The following is a 22,420-nucleotide window of genomic DNA, read 5'->3' as shown; positions in this document are numbered from 1 at the left end:
CGCCAGTACCTGTCGCCCGCAGGCGCCTGCGCAATGGGCCGGCCGTGGGGGGCGGGAAGCGCTTCGCGGCTGCGGAGCCCATGTCGGCCCTGAGGCGATCGGGCTACGGCCCCAGTGACGGCCCTTCATACGGCCGCTACTACGGGCCCGGGGGAGGCGATGTCCCGGTGCACGTACCTCCGCCGTTATATCCTCCTCTTCGCCCCGAGCCTCCCCAGCCTCCGGTTTCCTGGCGGGGGCGCGGGGGCGCCCCGGCCGAGACCACCTGGCCCGGGGAAGGCGCAGGTGGCGATGGCTACTACCCTTCTGGTGGCGCCTGGGCAGAACCGGGCAGAGCCGGGGGAGGCCACCAGGTAAGGTTCGAAGTCTTCCGGGGATCCGGTAGGGAAGTCTTGGGTGGAGGTGAGGACCAGTGGGGGTTTTATACTTAGGGTTTGTTACGACTCTGGTTTCTGATTTGCTCTTCTTCTACTGGGGAGGGTGCAGAGACCGGAGACTGGAGACGTAAAGTGAGGGGATATATGCTTGGGTTCCATTTGTCCCTTCGTGTTTACTTCAGCCATCATAAGTGTGCCTGCTGCCACCAAACGCGAAAATATATTTTGCCCTGACTCCCTAAGCTAAGTAGCAGGATGCAGAATCTCTCTCCCGAGAGCGTAGGTTAGAGCTACTGGGCTGTAACAATTCATCCTGCGTGGCTAGGGGAGCTACACAGTCTCAGTCGTTACTCAGCAGCCCCTCCCGCGGGGAAAGATCTGTGCGGGGCGGGCTGCTCATTTAGCCCCTTATCACTAAAGCTTTGCCTGGAGTTGAAACAATGCTGTAAAGCGCCTTTACGTTCTATTTAGTCATCACGAGACTGCAAGACAGTCGTGATTAATGTTTCCCAATTTTTGAATGAAGTAGGCTCCGAGAGATGAGCTTGTTTAGTATGTTTGTACCTGAAACATTTTATTACTTGTGTACATGCCAAAAATGTATTTCTATTTTCTCCTTGTATGGAGCTATCATTATAGGATGGTGGCACACATCTTTTGGTCTTCATAACATCCTTATTTGCTGGAAATTAATTGTAAAATTCTCCAACATTAATGATGGGATTATAAAAACAGTGCAGTGCTTTTTTTAAATAGCTGCGTTGTTCTTAAAACTTCTGGCAGAGACATTAACTTATGACCTGGCAGATCCACTTGCAAGTATACTGAAGAAATGGAAAACGAGTGGTGATGCCTACCTTTAATCCCAGCACCCAGGAAGCAGAGGCAGGCCAGCCAGGCAGCCCGGTTTACATACTAAGTTCCAGGTCAGCCAGGGTAACACGGTGAGACCCCATCTCAAACAAAGAACAACAAAGGCAAACAAAAAAGAAATAGAAAACATGTCCACATAAGGAATTTTAATGCATTGTCAAGGTATCATTAATTATAATGGCCAAAAGTTGAAATAACTCATTTAGTTATCAACAGATTGCAGCATTAACAAACATGGTGTATATTTTAGAACATAACACCTAGAAGGGTGTGAATCCCACCCCCCCTACATGTTTTGTCTCAACATGAATGAACTTTGATTGAATCATGCGTGGTGGTGGAAGCTAGTCACAAGAATTGCACTTCATACTGTGTGACTCTATTCATACATAGTGCCCAGAATAAACAATCCCTAGAGACAAAGCTGCTGGGGTTGGGACCTGGAAGGAAGTGTTGAAAAACTGGTCTCTGAAGCAATGTTCTGAAGTTAATGATGATAGTTTCACAATCCTGAGTATCCTAAAAACCACTGAGTTAAACATTTAAGAAACTAAAAAATAATTTCTCTAAAAATTGTGTAAGAATGAAAAAACATGTAGCATTAAGAAGTTAACTGTAAAAAAAAAGACACATGTTTTCAGTGCTGACTAGGTAAGCAGGGTGGGATGAGTGGGCTGGTGGACTGTAATCACATGGTCCACCGATGAAGTACTCAGGCTTTTAAGTACCCAAATTAAAGATCAGTTGATGAGGAGAAGGAGTTGAACTTTAAACTGCCAACTGGCTTCTATTAAGGTTGCTGCATTATCAAACTCAAAGTATGTTTTCTGTTAAAGTTCAGCGTCCTGTAAGGAGCTGTGAGGTTTGATTGGAGTGGAGTTATGCATATAGGGCACATATGGTGCCAGAGTAATTTGAAATAAACTGGAAATGTATAATGGGCACTTGTAAATATTTATTTATTTATTTTAATTTTTTTGAGACAGGGTTTCTCTATGTAACATGGGCTGTCCTGTGGACGCACTTTGTAGACCAAGCTGGCCTTGAACTCACGGCAATCTGCCTGCCTCTGCTTCCCGAGTGCTGGGATTAAAGGTGTGCACTACCACCAACTAGCATAAGAGTAGAAATTTCTATACACCCATAGAAAATAAGCCAAAGATATACATGTTGTCATAGATGTACTTTTTTTTTCAAATCCACAATCTTAACTTTATTAGCTTTTACGAAATTTTATAACAAATACCTGTTGGGCTGGGGTGGAGTACAGGGATAGGGATATGGCCTGTCCTGCAAGTGTGGAGATTGGGCTTTGGATCCCTAGAGCCCTTTTAAGTGTTGGTTGGCTGGGGTGGCCCCACCTATAATCCCAACTTTAGAAGGATGAGAGGGTGGGGCTGGAGAGATGGCTTAGAGGTTAAGGGCATTGACTGCTCCTTCAGAGGTCCTAAGTTCAGTTCCCAGCAACCACATGATGGCTCCAACCATCTATAATGTGATCCAATACCCTCTTCTGACCTGTGGGTGTATGTGCACAGTAAGAGCTATTGAGAAAATCAGCCTCCGGCCTCTATATGGACATGTACCCCTCACATGTATGTCCTCACACATGCAAACATGCATATGCCCACACATGGGGAAAGAGAGATATAGGAAAATTTTTTCTCCCCTCCCCCGGTAGTGGGACTTGAACCCAGGACCTTGTGTATTTTAGGCATCCTCTCTACCTGTGACTTACCTATACCTGCAACCCTACAGGGAGCTTTAAGAGCCTGCCTAGAGCATGTGGTCTGTGGGTACTGTGTGGGAACTCAGTGGGACTCAGTACACTGAGGGGCTCACTCTGAGCATACTAAGCCCTGACTTACTAATTAATTCCCTTGTGTCTGAGGCTGGCCTTAAACTCACTATGTAGCCACGGAGGATCTTCAGTTTCCCAGCTTTTTGCCTCTATCTCCCAAATGCTGAGAGTGTAGATGAGCACCATCCTGCCTGTTATGAAATGAACATACTTAAGCCCAGCTGGTGGTGGCGCACACCTTTAATCCCAGCATTTGGGAGGCAAAGTCAGGCTGGTCTTTACCTTCAAGGCTAGTCTGGTCTACAGACTGAGTTCCAAGATGGCTAGGGCTACACAGAGAAACCCTGTCTCAAAAAGTAAAACAACAAAATCAACATATTTAAATTTGGCATAGGAAAAAATTGGAAATCTACCATTTTCCCCAGTTTTATAAGAGAACAACTTGCAGGGCTGGAGAGAGGCTCAATGGTTATGAGCACTGGCTGCTCTTGCAGAGGACCTGGGTTCACTTCAGCATCCACATGGCAGCTCACAACCGTCTGTAACTCTAAGTCCCAGTGCTCTGATGCCCTCTTCTGGCCTCCTCAGGCACCGGGCACACACATGATGATGCATATACATGCATGTTTTTGTAATATTTCTATCCTATTGCCACTGCTCTTGGTTAGCCACCAGAACTGGATGGTAAAATCATGTTGTTGAAGACACTACCTACTTTGTTTACAAGACATAGAAAAGTCAAGTGAAACTGAACTGGAAGCTTTCTCCCTGCTGGCTAATTTTCATAGTCCTTGAGTTGCTGTACAAGCTGCTTGAAAAAAAAATACAGTCTTCAGGTTACAGATCCATGCTGTACCGCTAACTTGCCTGGTAAAGGGTGTCTACCTGTGTGATAGTGTCATGACTGTTACGGGTTCATGAACCACTTTGTATCTGAGCCCCACTCTACAGGAGAGAATCATGCCTGGTACTGTGAGCCTGTTCAGAAGCCTGTGGCTGGGGAGGCCATAGACCTAATGGGGAGGGAAACTGCTGTTGCTGCGGCTAAATGGACAAAGTGTGCCCACCAAAGAGCTTCTTTCTAATCATCTCTGTTACAGCTCACGGATTAGTGCTGTTCTAAGGTTTGGTCAAAGGTTTGCTGTTATTGTAGGAGTTTTGTGTGTGTGTGTGTTCTAATGGGTGGTGACTAATGCTGAGACTCATAACTGGTTACTGTGCTGGAAAAAAAAAAAAAAAAAAAACGACCATTGAATACTTAGCCCTAAATAGGTTGTTCGTTTTATTCCCTCCAAGGATCAAAGAACGTTATGGAAGTGGGAGTGGAGAGGGTGCAAGAGCAGAGGAAGGAGTGGGGTGTTATGAACAACTGTCTTCAGGGTGTGATGTAATCATTGCATTGATGAATTGCTGTACAGCTATGATTATCAGCACACGGCTAGCTCAGCAGTACTCCATCATAGATGGAGGAGAGGCTCATGGGGCCCCACCTTTCTGAGGATTTGTAGGCCATAAACAGACGCTAGTAGAGAGCGTCTGACAAGATGCCACCTCTTCCAGAAGGGCGAGTGGAGCTGATAGTCGCTGGGGTGGACTTGGGGGTGGTCTTCAATGATGTAGCCATATTAAGTTGTCCATGCTCCTATAAATAACTCCTCATCCATGCTCATGTGAACGGCCCTAATTAGAGATTTGATGTGACAAAAAAGTGAAGTCCTAGAGAGTGAAAATATGAGCGTCTGACATCTCTATGCAATTGTTAACGGCTGAGTGCCTACTTGAGACCTATAGTAAAAATGAAAACAGAAGCCGAGTGTGTGACACAGGCCTGCGACTTTGGAGGTAGCTTAAGATGGGAGGATAGAAAATTTCGGGCTAGACTGGCAACCTGTAGAACCCTGTCTCAAAAATAAGATAATGAGTGGCTAGGGAGGTGCCACACTGGGAACACTTGCCCAGCATCACAAAACTCTGGGTTTAATCTTCAGTGTGGAAAGAAAAGGCAAACTAAACAACACCAAAACCAAACAAAACCAGACCAGAGAGCTGTATGCGTTTTCTATACACAGTGAATAACTGTATTTCAGTGTGTTTTGCGAGGTGAATCTATCTGAAAAAAGAAAAGCAAGGAACTGTGGTGTTAGGAAGCTGAGGCAGGAGGAGAGGAAGTGAACAGTATGGGGGTACTGGTAGTTAAGTTCTACCTTAAAGATTCTCCTGGAGGGACTGACCATGGGGATCTGAGATCTAGGCTTAGATTCACTACCTCTAGGGCAGTCAGCTTCAGCCCTTGTCTTCTCTTTATTCATGATTTAAATTCTTGGTAGAGAGTGTAGATATACAATAACTCCAGGTTTAATCCAACACAACCACAAACAACAACTGGTAGGCAAAAGCCCTATACTTTAAAGGAAATACAAATGGCTTGTTATGAGCCAGAAGTACACTTAAACTCTAAGTTCAAGGCAAAGTAACTCAGGTTACTGAAGAATAAACACATCGTGTGTTAAGTAGACAGTCAGAATGGTTTAAGAATTGGTCTGGAGAATTCTTACAAGAGTTTCGTGGCGCCGGGCGTGGTGGTGCACGCCTTTAATCCCAGCACTCGGGAGGCAGAGGCAGGTGGATCAACCTGAGTTTGAGGCCAGCCTGGTCTACAAAGTGAGTCCAGGACAGCCAAGGCTACACAGAGAAACCCTGTCTCGAAAAACCCAAAACAGAAAAACAAAAAACAAAAACAAAACCCCCCAAAGAGTTTAACTGCTTATTGCAACTTATTTGAAGGCAAAGCCTGAAAAAATGATGTCATCATAGCTAGACTGACACCTTCCAGTGGTGATTGCTCTACACAAGTTGATGGCATTCAATTACAGGTTGTAAGCAGAAAGCTTAGCCATAGGAAATACACTGGAGTACAAAACAAATAGATGTATGTACATGGTTAACTTGTGTGGCAATAGTTTTGTGTTCCAAAATTGTTAGGTAAGTTTAATTCTAAATAGTGACAAATAACTGACTTTGTACTAGTTGGACAGGATAAATAGCTCATATCTGAATGTTTGTGACTAGAAGTATCCGGGTTTCAGACTTTTGAAAGCATAAAACAATGAGTTATTCTGAAGGCAGAACCTGAATATAAACATGAAATTCACTTATGTGGGGTTGGAGAGATGGCTCAGCATTAAGAGCACTGACTACTCTTCCAAAGGACCCGGGGTTCAGTTCCCAGTACCCAACGGCAGCTCACAACTGTCTGTAACTCCAAGATCTGACACCCTCATACAGACATACATATAGGCAAAACAGTAATGCACGCTAAAAAATTCATTTATGTACAACATTTACATGTGACTTTGAAGTTAACTATACACATTTTAATGCCCCTGCATTTTGTTTGTTTGTTTTGCTGTGCTCTGCCACTGAGCCACACATCCGTTACATGTCTTTTGACTGCAGCTCATCATATCGATCAAGTGTGAATCTTTCCTCTTGGGGTGTCATATCAAAACTCAAAATACCCAGAATTAAAGCAGTTTGGAATTCAAATTTTTAGATTGGGTATACTCAAAATGTACTGCCGAGGGGTAGTGATTGGGAGTGGATAAAGGCAGACTGCTATCTCTCGTTTTGCTAGTCATCTTGACATAGAATTCCTTCTATTAGCGTTTCGAGTGGTGTGGCATCCTGGGGCATGCTGTTTACTTTATAACTTATCTTTTTAAGTGTTATAATGGCTCTATAGTAGGGATCTTTTTAAAAGATATTTGTTTATTTATTATTTATACAGTATTCTGCCTGTATATGTTCCTACATGCTAGAAGAGGGCGCCAGATCTCATTATAGATGGTTATGAGCCACCATATGGTTGCTAGGAATTGAACTCAGGACCTTTGGAAGAATAGTCAGTGCTCTCAATCTCTGAGCCATCTTTCCAGCCCCTATAAGGATCCTTTTTTGTCTGTTGTTCTTTCTGATGTCCCTTTTCTTGCCTCTTGTTAGAGGTATCTATTTTGCTGTCTAACTGGAATTAAGAGTGAATTGGACATGGTAACACACACCTGTAATTCTAGCACTGGGAAGGTAGAGGCAGGAGGAATGCAAGTTTGGGTCCCAGCCTTGCTGGCATAGCACGCTTCAGGCCAGCTTGGGGTATGTAGGGAAACTTACCAAAGAAAGCATCAGCAACAGAAGGAATGCTATTTAACATTGACTTGTTTTCTTTTTTCCTTAGGAACAGCCACCATATCCTGGCTATAATTCTAACTACTGGAATTCTGTGCGATCGAGGGCCCCATACCCAAGTTCATATCCTGTGAGACCAGAGTTACAAGGCCAGGTATGGTTGGAGATTGGCAGATTTATTTTCTTTCTTAGTTTCTTTCCTTGCTCTTCTGGTTTTTTTTTGGTTTGTTTTGTTTTTTCTTTTGTTTTTTCAGACAGGGTTTCTCTGTGTAGCCCTGGCTGTCCTGGACTCGCTTTGTAGACCAGGCTGAGCCTCGAACTCACAGCGATCCGCCTGCCTCTGCCTCCTGAGTGCTGGGATTAAAGGCGTGCGCCACCACCACCCGGCTAGTCTTCTGGTTTTTGAGACAGGATTTTTCTGTGTCCTGACTGTCCTGGCATTATCTCTATAGGCCAGGCTGCCCTTAACTCACAGAAATTTTTTCTGCCTTTGCCTCCCAATAACTCCCACAGAGATCTGCCTGCCTCTGCCTTCTGAGTGCTGGTATTAAAGGCGAATGCTACCCCCTCCCAGCCCACTTGCTCTTTTCTATATGGGGATTTTTGTCTGGTTTAAACAGGTCTTGTACATATAATCACAGTCTCTGTGGGTTCGTATGTGTATCAACCCTTGTATGTTAGGATGTTGCTGTTTCCTTGGAGTCATCTTACCCAACTAGATCCCTAAGCCTTGAGGGGAGATAATTGGATAGAGGCATCCCATTTGGGCTGAGCGCACTACAGTCTCTTATTCTCTGCACGTTGTCCAGTGGTGGGTCTCTGTGTTACTTACCAGTTTCTGCAAGAAACAGCTTCCCTGATGAGGGCTGAGCAGTGCACTGATGTATGCGTTTAGCCATATGTCATTAAGAGTTATCTTATTGCTATGTTTCTTTAGCAGAATAACAGCAGTAGGCTTTCCCTTTGGGTCTGTTACCTAAGGTCCCTGGTCACTTTAGCAGTGTTAAGTATGGGTTCCATCTAGTGGAGTAGACCTTATATCCAGTTCTTTAAAGTGGTTGGTTACTCCCATACTGCCTGTTCCCATACTGTCCATTGCATCAGGGTAGCGTCTAGGCAGGTTGCTGATACAGGTCTTTGTGCATCCTAGGCAAGTCCTCTGTCACCTGAGCTACCTCCCTAACCTTCTGTTAAGAGTTTTGTTAATTCATACTTACATTTTCTCCTAGAATCAGAGCAGCATATATAATTTCCTCTAAATTTGTGTTTTGTTTTTCAAGACAGGGTTTCTCTGTGTAACAGAGTCCTGGCTATCCTGAACTCACCTTGTAGACCAGGTTGGCTTCAAATAGAGATCTACCTGCCTCTGCTTCCTCAGTGCTGGGATTAAAGGCATGAGCCACAACTGCCTGGCACATACTATTCTTAAACACAGATTCCTTTTGCTTAAAGAATCTACTTGAGGGCTGAAGAGATGAACACCAAGATGTCCCCTAGATTCTATATGTGTGTATGCATATATACATATATGTGTGTATATGTATATATGGGATTTTTTAAAAAAGATTTATCTATTGTATTTATTGTATGTGAGTGCTTTATCAGCAGAAGAGGGCATCAGATAACATTATAGATGGTTGTGAGCCACCATGTGGTTGCTGGGAATTGAACTCAGGACCTCTGGAAGAGCAGGCGGTGCCCTTAACCACTGAGCCATTTCTTCAGCCCCAGTATATGGGATTTTTTTTGAGACAAGGTTTCTCTGTTATGTAGCTCTGGCTGTCCTGGAACTCTCTTTGTAGACCAGGCTGGCCTTAAACTTTCAAAAGCCTACCTCTTCTGCCCAAATACTAAGATTAAAGGTATCTCCACAATGCCTGGCTTTTCATATAACTTGTTTGTTTGTTTTTGTTTTTGTTTTGTCTTTTGGTTTTTTTGAAACAGGGTTTCTCTGTGTAGCCTTGGCTTGTCTTAGACTTGCTTTGTAGACCAGGCTGGCCTTGAACTCACAGCAATCCACCTGCCTCTGACTCCCGAGTGCTAGGATTAAAGGCGTGCGCCATCACTGCCTGGCTTCATATGACTTTTTTTTTTAAAGATCTGTTTATTTTATGTATTAGAGTACATTGGAGGGCATCGGGTCCTGTTACAGATGGTTGTGAGCCACCACGTGGTTGCTGGGAATTGAACTCAGGACCACTGGAAAAGCAGCCAGTGCTCTTAACCACTGAGCCATCTCTCCAGCCCCTTCATATAACATTTTTAACAGCTAAACTTACTGTAAAAATAATGCGGAGAAGCATTTGGATGGTTGACAGAGGTAGCCGCTGCTCCCACAGCTCCAGGTTGCTGAGACTAAGGCCTTGTTGCTCTGATTTCACAGAATCTTGGTAATAGCTGAACGTACCCATTCCGTTAACAAAAGTCTTGATAGCTCAGCATGGTCTGTACAAAGGCTTCCTTCCAGAAGAATGGACACCATTGATTTTGAGAACTCAGAAACAGTTCAGTTACACAACATGTGTGCTGGAGCGTCTGCCTTCTGAAAGAACCTTTTGCCCAGAATAGCACCCAAACTTGATGTTCCCCCAATTTCTGGCATCACTGAGATCAAGTCACATGACACATTTATGAGAACCACCCATGCAGGAAATGTTTTATGAACAGTAAAGTATGATGACAATGCAAAGCTGTTTTCTTTTCAGGTTAACAACTTTTGAGACTGCAGCAACAAGTGGAGGTAGTGCTGGTTCAGAAAAGGCACCAACTTCTCTGCCAGCAGGAATATCAGTGGCTTGAGGAAAAGAGATCAACCAGAACTAGCTGATGCCAGAGTGGTGGTACGTGGGGTCTGAGTTTGAAGAGTAGAGTTTTGAGTTGCTAGAAGACTGGCAGATCAGCTAAAGGCTGCAGTTGGTGACTCCCATGCTGCTATCAATGCTGGCTTTGTTCTGATGGCATGCAAATTGGTCAGACAGAAAAAGTAGTAGCCCCAGAACTTTATATTGCTGTCAGGATACCTGGAGCTGTCCAGTATTTGGCCAGAATGAAGGACAGCGAGATAATTGTAGCTATTAGCAAAGACCCAGAAGCTCTGAATATGCAAATGGAAGATATGGAATAATCAGATTTATTTAAGATGGTTCCTGAGGTAACTGAAATACTGAAGAAGAAAAAAATCATTATCATGCCTTAAGAAAACTAGCCAGACGGTGGTGGTGCACGCCTTTAATCCCAACACTTGGGAGGTAGAGGCAGGCGGATCTCTGTGAGTTCGAGGCCAGCCTGGTCTACAAAGCAAGTCCAGGACAGTCAAGGCTACATGGAGAAACCCTGTCTCAAAAAACCAAAGAAAAAAAAGAAAGAAAGAAAGAAAGAAAAAGAAAACTCTAGCTGGTCGTGTTGGTGCACGCCTTTAATCCCAGCACTCCGGAGGCAGAGGCAGGCGGATCACTGTGTTTGAGGCCAGCCTGGTCTACAAAGTGAGTCTAGGACAGCCAAGGCTACACAGAGAAACCCTGTCTCAAAAAAAAAAAAAAGAAAAAAAAGAAAAGAAAAAGAAGAAAAGAAAACTCTGAGGGCTGGAGAGATAGCTCAGAAGTTAAGAACACTGGCAGTTCTACTGAAGTTCATTTCCCAGCAACCACAAGGTGGCACACAACCATCTATAATGAGATCTGGTGCCCTCACAATAAATCTAAGAAGGAGAGGAGGAGGAGGAAGAGTTTCCCGGCCCATGGGACAAGGGTTCACCTGAAAGAGGGGGTGCGGATTGAAAGTGGGGAGAGAGACGCGAGAAATAATGAACCAAATCTAGAAATTTCTGATCAAGACTCTCTTTAGTGCGGGCAAGTTGACCTTATTTATTTATTTATTTATTTATTTATTTGGTTTATCGAGCCAGGGTTTCTCTGTGTAGCCTTGACTGTCCTGGACTCACTTTGTAGACCAGGCTGGCCTCAAACTCACAGCGATCCACCTGCCTCTCGAGTGCTGGGATCAAAGGCGTGTGCCAGCACGCCCGGCTGCTAGTTGACTTTATATAGCAAGGTCAACAAGATCTATTCTAATCCAACTTTCCCTAGCCCCCAGGCAAGAATACAATCACCTGAACAGCTCCCTGTAAGAACTTCCTTAATCCTCTGGGTAGTCCCTGTAAGAACCTCCCTATTTCTTTGGGCAGTTCCCTGTAAGGAATTCCCTATTTCTCTAGGCAGTTCCCTGTAAGGAATTCCCTATTTCTCTGGGTAGATAATCCAAAGATAGCCTAGAACACAAGACCTCCTTCAGCAAGGGTCAACAACTGGAAGGTCACAGTTTGCAGCCTAAGCACGGGATTTCTAACATGGCTGAATTTAGCATGGTTCCCACAGAAGAGGAGAAGAAGATGATGACTCTCTGAAATGATGATTAATTCCTTCAATCTTAGCATTTGGGAGGCAGAGATAGGCGAATATCTGAATTTGTGGCCAGCCAGGTCTACAGAGCAAGTTCAAGCACAGCCAGGGGTACACAGAGAAACCTTGTCTCAAAAAATGAGAAAGCGAGCAAGACTGACTCTGACTCTCAGTATACAGCTAAAATTACAGAAATTCATATTTTTAGGGGAAAATTCTAACAGCAGGTACAATGTCCTTTGATGAACTGATTATTATGTTCCTTTTTAATTATTTGTTGTTCCAAACAGTTATTTTGTGAATTTTTCTTGTTCTGTAATATATAATAAGGTTTATTTTTAAGTATAAATTTATTGCTAGGCATGGTGGTGTATGCTTTTTAATCCTGGTGTCCAGGAGGCAGATGCAGGCAGATTTCCATGAATTTGAAGCTAGCCTGGATTATATAGCTAGCTCCAGGTTAGCCAAAGCTACATAGGGAGATCTTGTTTCAAAACAACAAAAAAGAAAACTGCAATAAATAATGTAAGTGTATTACTAAATATCTAGAAGCTGGGCATGGTGGCACATGTCTTTAATCCCTGCTCCTAAGATGCAGGGATTTTGATTAATTTTTATTTCACATGCATTGGTATTTTGCCTGCATGTGTGTCTGGCCAGAAGAGGGTGTCAGATCCCTGGAATTGAAGTTACAGACATCCCTGAGTGGACATGTGTGTGCTGGGAATTGAACCTAGGTCCTTTGGGAAAGCACCAGGTACTCTTAATCGATGAACCAATGCTCCAGTCCCAAAGATAAGTCTTTGATGGGATTTTATTCAACTAATTTTGAGAAACAAACAGATTTTAGAGTTGTTTCCATGTAAGTAAAATTTTTTTTTGCTTTGTCTTTTACATTTCTTTATTCACTTTATTTATTTTGGAGACAGGATCACATTATGTGGCTTGCCTGGCCTGGAACTTGCTATGTACATAGGACTGGCCTTGAACTCATAGAGATCCTTCTGCTTTTGCCTCCTGAGTGCTGGAAATAAAGATGTGTGCCATCACATCTGGTCTTATTTATTTCTTTATCATGTGGGTGATGATGGGTTGAATGTTACACATATCAGGGCACATACATTGAGCCCAGTACACCAGTGAGAATGGTCTCTTCCGCCATGTGGGTTCCAGGAACTGAACTTGAGTGATGAGACTTCGTGATAAGTACCTCAACCTACTGAGTTATCTCGTTTGCACTTCTTATTAATCATGGTATGTGTATTAGTCATCTTTTTATTGCTGTGATAAAATGCCATGACCAAGGCAACTTAAGGCTTGATTTAGGCTTTTGGTTCCCGAGGGTGAGTCCCAGTATGGTAGAGTGGAGGCATAGAGACTGGAACAGTAAGCTGAGAGCTCACATCTTAAACTATATGCACAAAGCAGAAAAACTAAGCTAAGAATGGCTCAAATCTTTCAATTCTCAAAGCCTACCCCCCAAGTGATATGCTTCCTTAAGCAAGGCCATACCTCCTAAAACTCCCAAAAAGTACCAACAACTGGGGACCAAGTGTTCACATGTCAGAGTCCATGTGGGACAATTTCACTTATACTACCACAATACGGTAGGTTTTTGTTTTGTTGTTTTACTTACTTATTATTATGTATACAGTGCTCTGCCTGCATATACAACTGCCGGCCAGAAAGGGTATCTGATCACAGATGGCTGTGAGCTACCATGTGGTTGCTGGGAATTGAACTCAGGACCTCTGGAGGAGCAGTCAGTGCTCTTAACCTCTGAGCCATCTCTCCAGCCCCCTGTTTTGTTGTTTTTAAATACACATACTTAGGTTTATTTAATCAACAATATACACCATTTGGTATTTGCTTCAAAATACTCCCAAGAAAATACTACAAAGATGAATACAATGTGGTCAACAGGTTGAAACTTTGCTGAAGCTGAGAGGAACATTCATTTTCTATTTTTGTTTGAAATTTTGCTTAATATGAAAGAAGAGGAGGGAGAAGAAGCTGGCATGGTCATCACAGGCCTGAGATTCCAGCACTTCGTAGCCCAGAGCTGTGGAGGAGAGGGTGAGGACGACGAAGTTCCTGTCATCGAGTCTGTAACCTGCACATGACAGGGAAACACAGAAGTGTGCAGTAGGGTAGCAGAGATAGCTTAGTAGGCAAAAGTGCTTGCTTTGTAAACCTAATGGTGTGAGTTTAATCCCTAGATCCAGTGGGAAAAAACCCTAAAAGCTGTCGTCTGACTTTCACAAGTGCACCATGGCACACTCCCACCACCACACAACACGCATCACACACAGAGTACTAAAACTGAATTATAACACTGAAAAGCTGTATGCAGATGACAGAGGGAAGGCTGAAGAGGCATTTCCCAAATAGCTCATATTAGGGCGGCACAGCAGAGTGATTGTCATTCTCTCCTTATTTTTCAATTTCTTCTATATGTTGGTCTGTATGTAAAGGATATTCTTCTGAAATTCACCGTGAAGCATCTCCTGGTGCTGAACTTGTAATTCTCCTTATCTCTGCCTCTACGTATTTGTTTGTTTGTTTGTTTTAGTTACTCCACAACAGGGTTTCTCTATGTAGCACTGACTGTCTTGGAACTGAGACCAGGCTGGCCTCAAGCTCAGAGATCTGCCTGCCTCTGCCTCCCAAGGGCTGAAATCAAAGATGTGTCCCACAATTAAATCTTTTTCTAGAAACAAACAAATAAATAAATAGAACAGTCCTTAATCTGTTAAGTAATTTGATCATCATAGTGCATTTAAGTTCTATGACATTTTGTCTAACTCGTTTTGTGTGTGTGTGTGTGTGTGTGTGGTTTTTTGTTTGTTTTTTTAAGAGTTACTTATTTTTGTTGTTTTTGGTTTTTTCAAGACAGGGTTTCTCTGTGTAGCCTCATCTGTCCTGGACTCTAGGCCAAGTTGGCCTTAAACTCACGGAGATCTGCCTGTCTCTGCCTCCCAAGTTCTGAGATTACAGACTTGCCAAGAGTTACTTGCTTTTATTTTATATATATGAGTGTTTTACCTAGTTGTATATGTGTGCAACACATGTATGCTGTATCTGTAGAAGCTTGAAGCGCATCAGATCTCCTGGAAGTAAAATTACTTATGGTTGTGAGCAGCCATATGGGTGCCGGAAGCTGAACCTGGGTGTTCTGGAAGAGCAGCCAGTGCTATTAATTGCTGAGCTATCCCTCCAGCCATGTACTATATTGTGTAATTACAAATAATATACATGATAGCTTCATGCCTGTGACCTTTTTCTAAATGAATGATTTCCTTGGGAAGCTGAATTACAGACCAAAACCACACATGGCATTTTATCAAATCTGACCTTTGTATTTGAATTATTAAGGAGTTATTTTATCAGACTGAAAACCTCAAGGATTTATGGGGAGTATATTACTTGGCTCTTTAATCTTTTGTTGTCTCTGACCACACGTGCAATTCTTTGGGCATTTGTATTTTTGTTTCTCTTGTTTTGTTTTTGGAATAGGTCCTACTAATATAGGCCAGGCTGTCTTCTACATCAGAATTCTTTCTTGTCCTTAGTGCTAGGACCACAGGTGTACACACACAATTAGGTTTCCTTCTTCCCTTCAGATAGGGACTCACTATGTAGACTACTAGGTGCAAACTTGGAATTCTCCCTGCCACATGCTGCTGGGATTGCATACAAGTGCCAATACAGCCATTTTTTTTTTTTTAAACTTTTATCTGCATTTATTTTATGCCGTATTTATTCCCATGCCATCAGTTTTTGTTTCTTCAGTTTCTTCTGGGATACCTTTCTCTTCTGTGCCACGTCGTCTGGCTTTGGAACAGTCTGCTCCTTTTCAGTGAGGATCATCTCAATGTGGCAGGGAGAGCTCATGTATGGGTTAATCCGGCCATGGGCTCTGTAAGTTCATCAGCGCATCTTAGGGGCCTTGTTCACTTGGACATGTTCAATGACCAGGGAATCTATATCTAAACCCTACTCTCTGCATTTTTCAGCATGTGCAGCAAAAATTCAGCACCGACCCTGAGTCCAGCCCCACAGTTTGGCCCGGGTGTACCTCCCGACTCCACCACTATACCACCTGAACAGCACACATTGCTTCTTTAAAGTGACATCTTTCAGATACTTGGTGGTTTTTCGGATATGCATACCCTTGATGACCTGGGCAGTTTACCGGGTGTTCTTAAAGTGAACACGAAGATTTGAACCTCTTGATTTGCATGATTTTGTAGGGTCTTCTGGGTCAAGTGAGTAGTGAACCATCTTTGCAGGTCACCTCTGGCCGCTTACAGAAAGCTAATACAGCCATTTTAATCATGTGTATTGAACACGAAAAGGATTAAAGACAACAGCCATGACAAGAATATGTGATTCTGTGTTTTTACTATTTTAAAAAGCTAAAATGGGACTAGAGATAGCTCAGTGTCCAAAGTGCCTGCCATGCAAATGTGATGACCTGCATTTGGATTCCCAGAACCACATAAAGGCTGTATGCAGTAGCCCATGTGTCTGTAATCCCTAGCCTGGAGTATAAGACAGTGAATAAGAGAGCCTGTGTCATACAAGCTCAAAGGCAAGTGAAAGACAAGGACCTACCATCTATATTGTCCTCTGACCTCCACGAGCATGCTCTGATATGTGCATCCTCCCGTGTACACAGGCACACACATGCACATGCAAAGAAAATATCAGAGTAGCAGTTTTAAATTTAGAGCATAACTTTAATCTTATTTGAAGCATTAAGCAGGATTGTGGATATTAACTATGTAATAGTCTGGGTAGGTGATTTAAAACTACAGGAGAAAGGACCAACAATGTGTCTTGGAGGTAGCACAGTTGTCTGGCAGGCACAAGGCCCTGGGTTTAGTCCCCAACACTATTTAAAACAATAACTAAACTACAGTAAAGCACACTAGTAAGCAGTTCACTGAGAGTTTCTGCGTCCTCTGTTGTTGCTGTTGTCTGGGAAGCAGGTGTTAAATAGTTCAGTCTGGACTGTAGTCAGACCTGGGTTCATTTCTTGAACTCTCAGAATGCATGCACTAATGTAATCACTATTTGTTGGGCATGCTGTGTACCTGCTAAGTCAGAGGTCAGCTTAGACTCTCCATTTTTCTCGTAGAGAAACTGAAGCTGAGTAATTAAATATAAAAACCTATTGCAGAGTGAGACCTGTTTCATGATTTTTCCCTTTCTAATATATATGGTATTTCTCTTTTAAAGAAAAATTATTTATTTTATGTATGTGAGTGCTCTATCTGCATATTCACCTGCAGGTCAGAAGAGGGCATCAGATCTCATTACAGATGGCTGTGAGCCACCATGTGGTTGCTGGGAATTGAACTCTGGACGTCAACCCCTGAGCCATCTCTCTAGCCCAATAGTTCTTTTCTTTCTCTAGCTAGTCCCTCAGGTTTCCTAGAGATGCCTCTTGTGGGCACAGGTTCTCTGCTTGGAGATGTGATTGCTGGGCATGGTAGTATACTCCTTTAATCCCAACAGAGGCAAAGGCAGGGGGATCTCTGTGAGTCCGTGGCCAGCCTGCTCTACAAGAGAGCCAGGACAACCAAAGGCTCAGTTTAACAGAGAAACCTTGTCTTGGAAAAACAAAACAACAACAACAACAAAAAAAGAAAATGTTTGAGGAGGATGTTACCTTGTCACCTTATCTGTCATCACAATATATTCTTCCATCAATGCAACAGAACTTAGGGTCATAGCCTGAGGTCAGCGCGTGGTTTGTGATTATAGAGAAGAGAAAGAGTACCTCATAGACCGCCTAGGTAGCTTAGATTTTCACCAGGTACTGATACTGTTTCTTCCTTAAGCTTTCAAGGTTGGACATTAAGGACATTTCAGCCCTTCAACCCATTTATCTTTTTTTCTCCCTGGTTGTTCTTTTTTTCAGAGTGTGAGTTCTTATGCAAATGGAGCATATGGCCCCCCATACCCTCCAGGCCCTGCAGCAAGCAGTGCCTCATACTCTGGGGCTTATTATGTACCTGGCTATACTCAGAGCAATTACTCCACGGAAGTTCCAAGCACTTACCGCTCACCTGGGAACAGCCCAACACCAGTGTCTCGCTGGATATATTCTCAGCAGGACTGTCCAACAGAAGCACCTCCTCTGAGGGGTCAGGTTCCAGGGTACCCTGCTTCACAGGTAAGTGGTTTCCTGGCAGGGAAAGTGCCTCTACTTCCTGATCTGTAAACAGTGGAAAGTTAGAGAAAACTAGAGCCACAGGTGTGTATACCTTTAACTCCAATTCTCATGGGGCAGAGGCAGGCGAAGCCCTTTGAGTTCAAGACCATCCAAGACTACATAGTAAGGCGTTTTTTAAAAAAGAAAACACTATAGATAGTCAGGTTTTTTGTTTGCGTGGGTTTTTGTTTTTGTTTTTACAAGTGAGGGAAGAGGCTTCTGTTATATTGATGCCTAAATTTGGATTTGGCTGAAGGTACCTTTAAAGTGTCATAAGCATAATTGTTTTAAATGTAACTTATATTTATTATTTGTGTGCATGATGAGAGTTGTGGGGATGGCACACATACACCACAGCCCATGTGTAGAGGTCAGAGGACAACTTTGTCACCTTTTATGGTTTTCAGGGACCAAATGCCGGTTCAGCAAGTGCTGTTACCCACTGAGCCATCTCTCCAGCCCATAATTTATCATTTTGTTTTGTTTGTTTATTTTGGAGTTTTTCTTGAGAACAGGTCTCAGTATGTAGGCCTGGGCACCTGGAACACCCAGTACATACCTGGCTGGCCTCAAACTCACAGCAAGTTGCCTACTTCCACTTCCTGAGTGCTGGGACTAAAGACATATACCACCATACCTGGCTCTTCTTGGCCCCCTTTATTTTAATTGTTTTTAATGACATGGGTGTGTGCATGCATGTGCTCGTGACTATGTTTGTGTGCATGCACATGAATGCAGGTACTCACAAAGGCCAGAGGTATGAGAAACCCCGGAACTGGAGTGACAGGTTTGGGAACCACCTGTTATGGTATCTAGGACTTGGGATCCTCTAGAAGACCAGTTTGTGCTCTAACCACTGAAACATATTTCCCCTGTACATTTTCTGTAATGAAATAAAGTCTTTAGGGGGCTGGAGAGGTGGCTCAGAGGTTAAGAGCACTGTCTGCTCTTCCAAAGGCCCCAAGTTCAATTCCCAGCAACCACATGATGGCTCACGACCATCTATAATGAGATCTGATGCCCTCTTCTGGCCTGCAGGTGTACATATGGGCAAAGCACTGTATAAATAATAACGGAATCTTAAATAAAATAAAATCTTTAGTTGTTGCTCGAAATCTTCCCTGTCACTTTCCCAGTGCTGCAAGGTGTATATTAATGAGCTATAACTATGCCATGCTTGTTTCTGTTGGCTTCCAGAAGAGTTCTACTCTCCTCCTCCTTCTCCTCCTTCTTCTTCTGGTTCTTTTGTTTGTTTATTTGTTTGTTTGTTTTTTGAGACAAGGTTTCTCTGTGTAGCCTTGGCTGTACTGGACTTGCTTTGTTGACCAGGCTAGCCTCAAACTCACATCAGTCCACCTGCCTCTGCTTCCTGAGTGCTGGGATTAAAGGCGTGCGCCACCACGCCCGGCTTGAGTTCTACTGTCTTCTATTATAGCATATGGATTCATCCATCTGTAGTGTTTTTGGAAAATTACATGCTTTTCCAGTGAATTTTAGGTCTTAATTCCTGAGTCTTTCACCAACTCTGTTCTTTTTGTTTTGGGAGCCAGGTTTTCTCAGGTGTGGAGAATTTTTGGTTACTGATTAATAAGTTACTAGTAGGTCAGGACCTGTCTATGCTATTTTTATTACTTTGAAGTTTTGTTTTTAAGCAGTGACCAACCAACATGCATTTGCTTTTCCCAATCTAGAACCCTGGAATGACCTTGCCCCATTATCCTTATGGAGATGGTAACCGCACTGTGCCACAGTCAGGAGCGACTGCACGACCACACGATGATGCCTGGGCTTCTGGTGCTTATGGGATGGGGGCCCGTTACCCCTGGCCTTCAGCTGCATCCTCAGCACCGCCCGGGAATCTCTACATGACAGAAAGTGCTTCACCATGGCCTGGCAACGGTTCTCCTCAGCCACCTCCTTCACCACCACTCCAACAGCCTAAGGTGGGAGGCCTTCCAAATGCTATTCTCTTGATCTCTAGGTAGTTCAGAAAACACAAGGTGACACTTCTGGACAAAAGTGTTTGTGTTAAATGCAAAAAAAAAAAAAAAGAAAGAAAGAAAAAAAAAGCTGGTTGGGGGATTATTATTAGATTCTTTTTTTGTACTCTCCCATTGTTTTTTATGTGTATAGATGTACCGGCTGCCTATGTTTCAATGAATCATGGAAGCCAGATCCTCTGGAACTGGAGTTACAGTTATGAGCTGCCTTCTGGCTACTGAGAATCAAATTTGGGTCCTTTGAATATCTTTTTTTAAAAAGGGGGTGGGAGTGGGCTGGAGAGAAGGCTCAGTGGATAGGAGCCCTGTCTGCTCTTCCACCTCATAACCACCTATACTGAGATCTGGTGCCCTCTTCTGGCGTGTAAGCTCACATGCAGGCAGAACTCTGTATAAATAATAAATAAATAAAATAGAAAAGGAAAATGTTTATTTTCTGCTGTGAGACTATCTGAATATTAAATAGAATCAAAGACTTTATTTTACAGTCTCAAGTGCTATGTGGATAGAAGTGGAAAACAGTGTGAAGTAGCACATGTTGGCTTGTGTGGTGGTGGTTACAAAAGCCACAGACAGAAAGCTGTCTGCCTTTGGCTGTGACCAGAGGCTTCTGCTATTTAAGGAGGAGAACTAATGATTAGGCCACAAGATGAATTGTGAGGTAGTAAAATTGTGAAGTGTTCACAAGAACAACTTGTACTGAGGTAGATTCCAGCCGTCATATTAGGCGTTCTGTGCCCTTCCCTTGAAAGGGCTCTCCCTTTTATCTCCTTAACAGTGTTGTTCTCCAACGATTAAGGTAGGAACCGGTTTTATTTGTGTGAATCTTTTCAAGTACTTTCCTGGTCAGTGAAAGATGTGTATTTTAGCCGGGCGTGGTGGCGCACGCCTTTAATCCCAGCACTCGGGAGGCAGAGGCAGGCGGATCGCTGTGAGTTCGAGGCCAGCCTGGTCTACAAAGTGAGTCTAGGATAGTCAAGGCTACACAGAGAAACCCTGTCTCGAAAAAACCAAAAAAAAAAAAAAAAAAAAAAAAAAAAAAGAAAGATGTGTATCTTACCTCGATGGCTTCCCATTAAAACAGCTTTTTTCGCCTTTTTTGTCTTCCTGTTCCAAGGATCCCTCATACTCCTTTAACCAGTCGGGGCAAGGCATGAACCGGCACAACTTCCCTTGCAGTGTCCATCAGTATGAGGCTTCTGGGACAATGAACAATGACAATTCAGACCTTTTGGATTCTCAAGTCCAATACAGTGCTGAGCCTCAGCTGTACAGCAACACCACAAGTGAGCATCCCAGCAGTCAAGTTCCCAGTAATCATCTCCCTGAGGAGTGCTTCTCTGCAGATGAAAGCACTCCTCCAAGTATTAAAAAAATCATCCACGTGCTGGAGAAGGTTCAGTATCTTGAGCAAGAAGTAGAAGAGTTTGTAGGGAAAAAGACAGACAAAGCTTACTGGCTTCTGGAAGAAATGCTGACAAAGGAACTTTTAGAACTGGATTCTGTTGAAACTGGGGGCCAGGACTCTGTCCGTCAGGCCAGGAAAGAGGCTGTTTGTAAGATCCAGGCCATACTGGAAAAATTAGAAAAGAAGGGATTATGAAATAATTTAGAATGAAGGGTAAGCCTGTTACTAATTTGGCCAAAGAACTTTTTAATTTGGTTAGTTACCTTCTTTGAAATGCCTGTTGTGACAAGAAGCAGCACATTCCAACTTTCTTCGGACCTAAAGCTTGAAAGGAAAAGCGCAGAAAAGCTGGCAGAGGAATGGAAGAGCACCAGTTCCAAGATGCTTGTCAGGTTTCAGATGACTGAACTCAACAGGAAACTGGATTATCAGTTTTGCCAAGTAGACCCACTCCTTAAAAATCCATGGGTGTCTGTAGCTGCTGCTTATCAAATCGCTGGAGGGAAGTAGACTTTATTCACAGGTTATCAAGGACATTGGAGACAAACAGGCTGTTTTGTAAGCATCTGGACTGTCACATTTTTGTGCATTGTGACTGCATATACTTCACGTGTATATTATAGCTTAGACTCTTGGACCTCCGTTTTGTTTTGTTATCTGCAGGTCACAAATGTAACACTATTCTTCTTGGTACATTTTGTAGTAATATGTTTAATATAATCAAATATTATCAGCCAGATAGATGGGCAATTCTAAACGAGTTCATATATTGCAGTGTGTAGTGGCCTCCCGAGTCGGTCATTTGTCTCCCTTATTTGTTTAGCATGTTATGTTAGAGTTCTTCCCACTTCTGCTTTTCATAGTTGTTGGGAATGAAACTTTGGAAATTACATTAACATAAGAATGGCAGTGTTTGTAGACATTCTTTGCCCTTTTGTTGTGTTTAGATAAAGATCCACTTTGAAATTGCTTTTTTAAGAAAAATATCTTTTGGCTATTGCTGCTTATGTAGAGAGCCTTATGATTAAAAACATGAAAACTAGTATAAATAGTGATTGCAAACAGTAACAAACATGATTATTTAATGATACTGTTCTCCATTTAATAGTGTCTGGGGCAGATTTGAGCTCAGTTTATAGTTGATAGAAGGAAAAGGAGA

General features: G+C 43.0%; 1 protein-coding gene and 2 pseudogenes across 1 annotated transcript; 2 read left to right on the top strand and 1 right to left on the bottom strand.

Moving 5' to 3' along the window:
• The first annotated feature begins 19 nt into the window (after window positions 1–19).
• Bag4 (BAG cochaperone 4) lies at window positions 20–21,577 on the top strand. The gene is made up of 5 exons (XM_051169432.1): window positions 20–353; window positions 7,283–7,387; window positions 17,560–17,814; window positions 19,545–19,796; window positions 20,971–21,577. Exons 1-5 carry the CDS (start codon window positions 81–83, stop codon window positions 21,454–21,456), a joined length of 1,371 nt encoding a protein of 456 aa, XP_051025389.1. The 5' UTR covers window positions 20–80; the 3' UTR covers window positions 21,457–21,577.
• Window positions 8,093–10,429, top strand: LOC127209786 (electron transfer flavoprotein subunit alpha, mitochondrial-like; annotated as a pseudogene).
• LOC127209773 (60S ribosomal protein L17-like) lies at window positions 14,675–16,288 on the bottom strand (annotated as a pseudogene).
• Window positions 21,578–22,420: the final 843 nt, after the last annotated feature.

This window comes from Acomys russatus, chromosome 27 (genome assembly GCF_903995435.1).
Source record: "Acomys russatus chromosome 27, mAcoRus1.1, whole genome shotgun sequence".
Classification (NCBI taxonomy): Eukaryota; Metazoa; Chordata; class Mammalia; order Rodentia; family Muridae; genus Acomys; species Acomys russatus.
The sequence above is the reverse complement of the archived record's forward strand: the minus strand, read 5'-3'. Positions and strand labels throughout refer to the sequence as shown.

Coding starts and splice junctions, on each gene's coding strand:
- Bag4 (XM_051169432.1), top strand. CDS start 81: ATGTCGGCCCTGAGGCGATCGGGCTACGGCCCCAGTGACGGCCCTTCA. Junction 354..7,282: donor GAGCCGGGGGAGGCCACCAG/GTAAGGTTCGAA, acceptor TTTTTTCCTTAG/GAACAGCCACCATATCCTGG. Junction 17,815..19,544: donor CAGGGTACCCTGCTTCACAG/GTAAGTGGTTTC, acceptor TTCCCAATCTAG/AACCCTGGAATGACCTTGCC.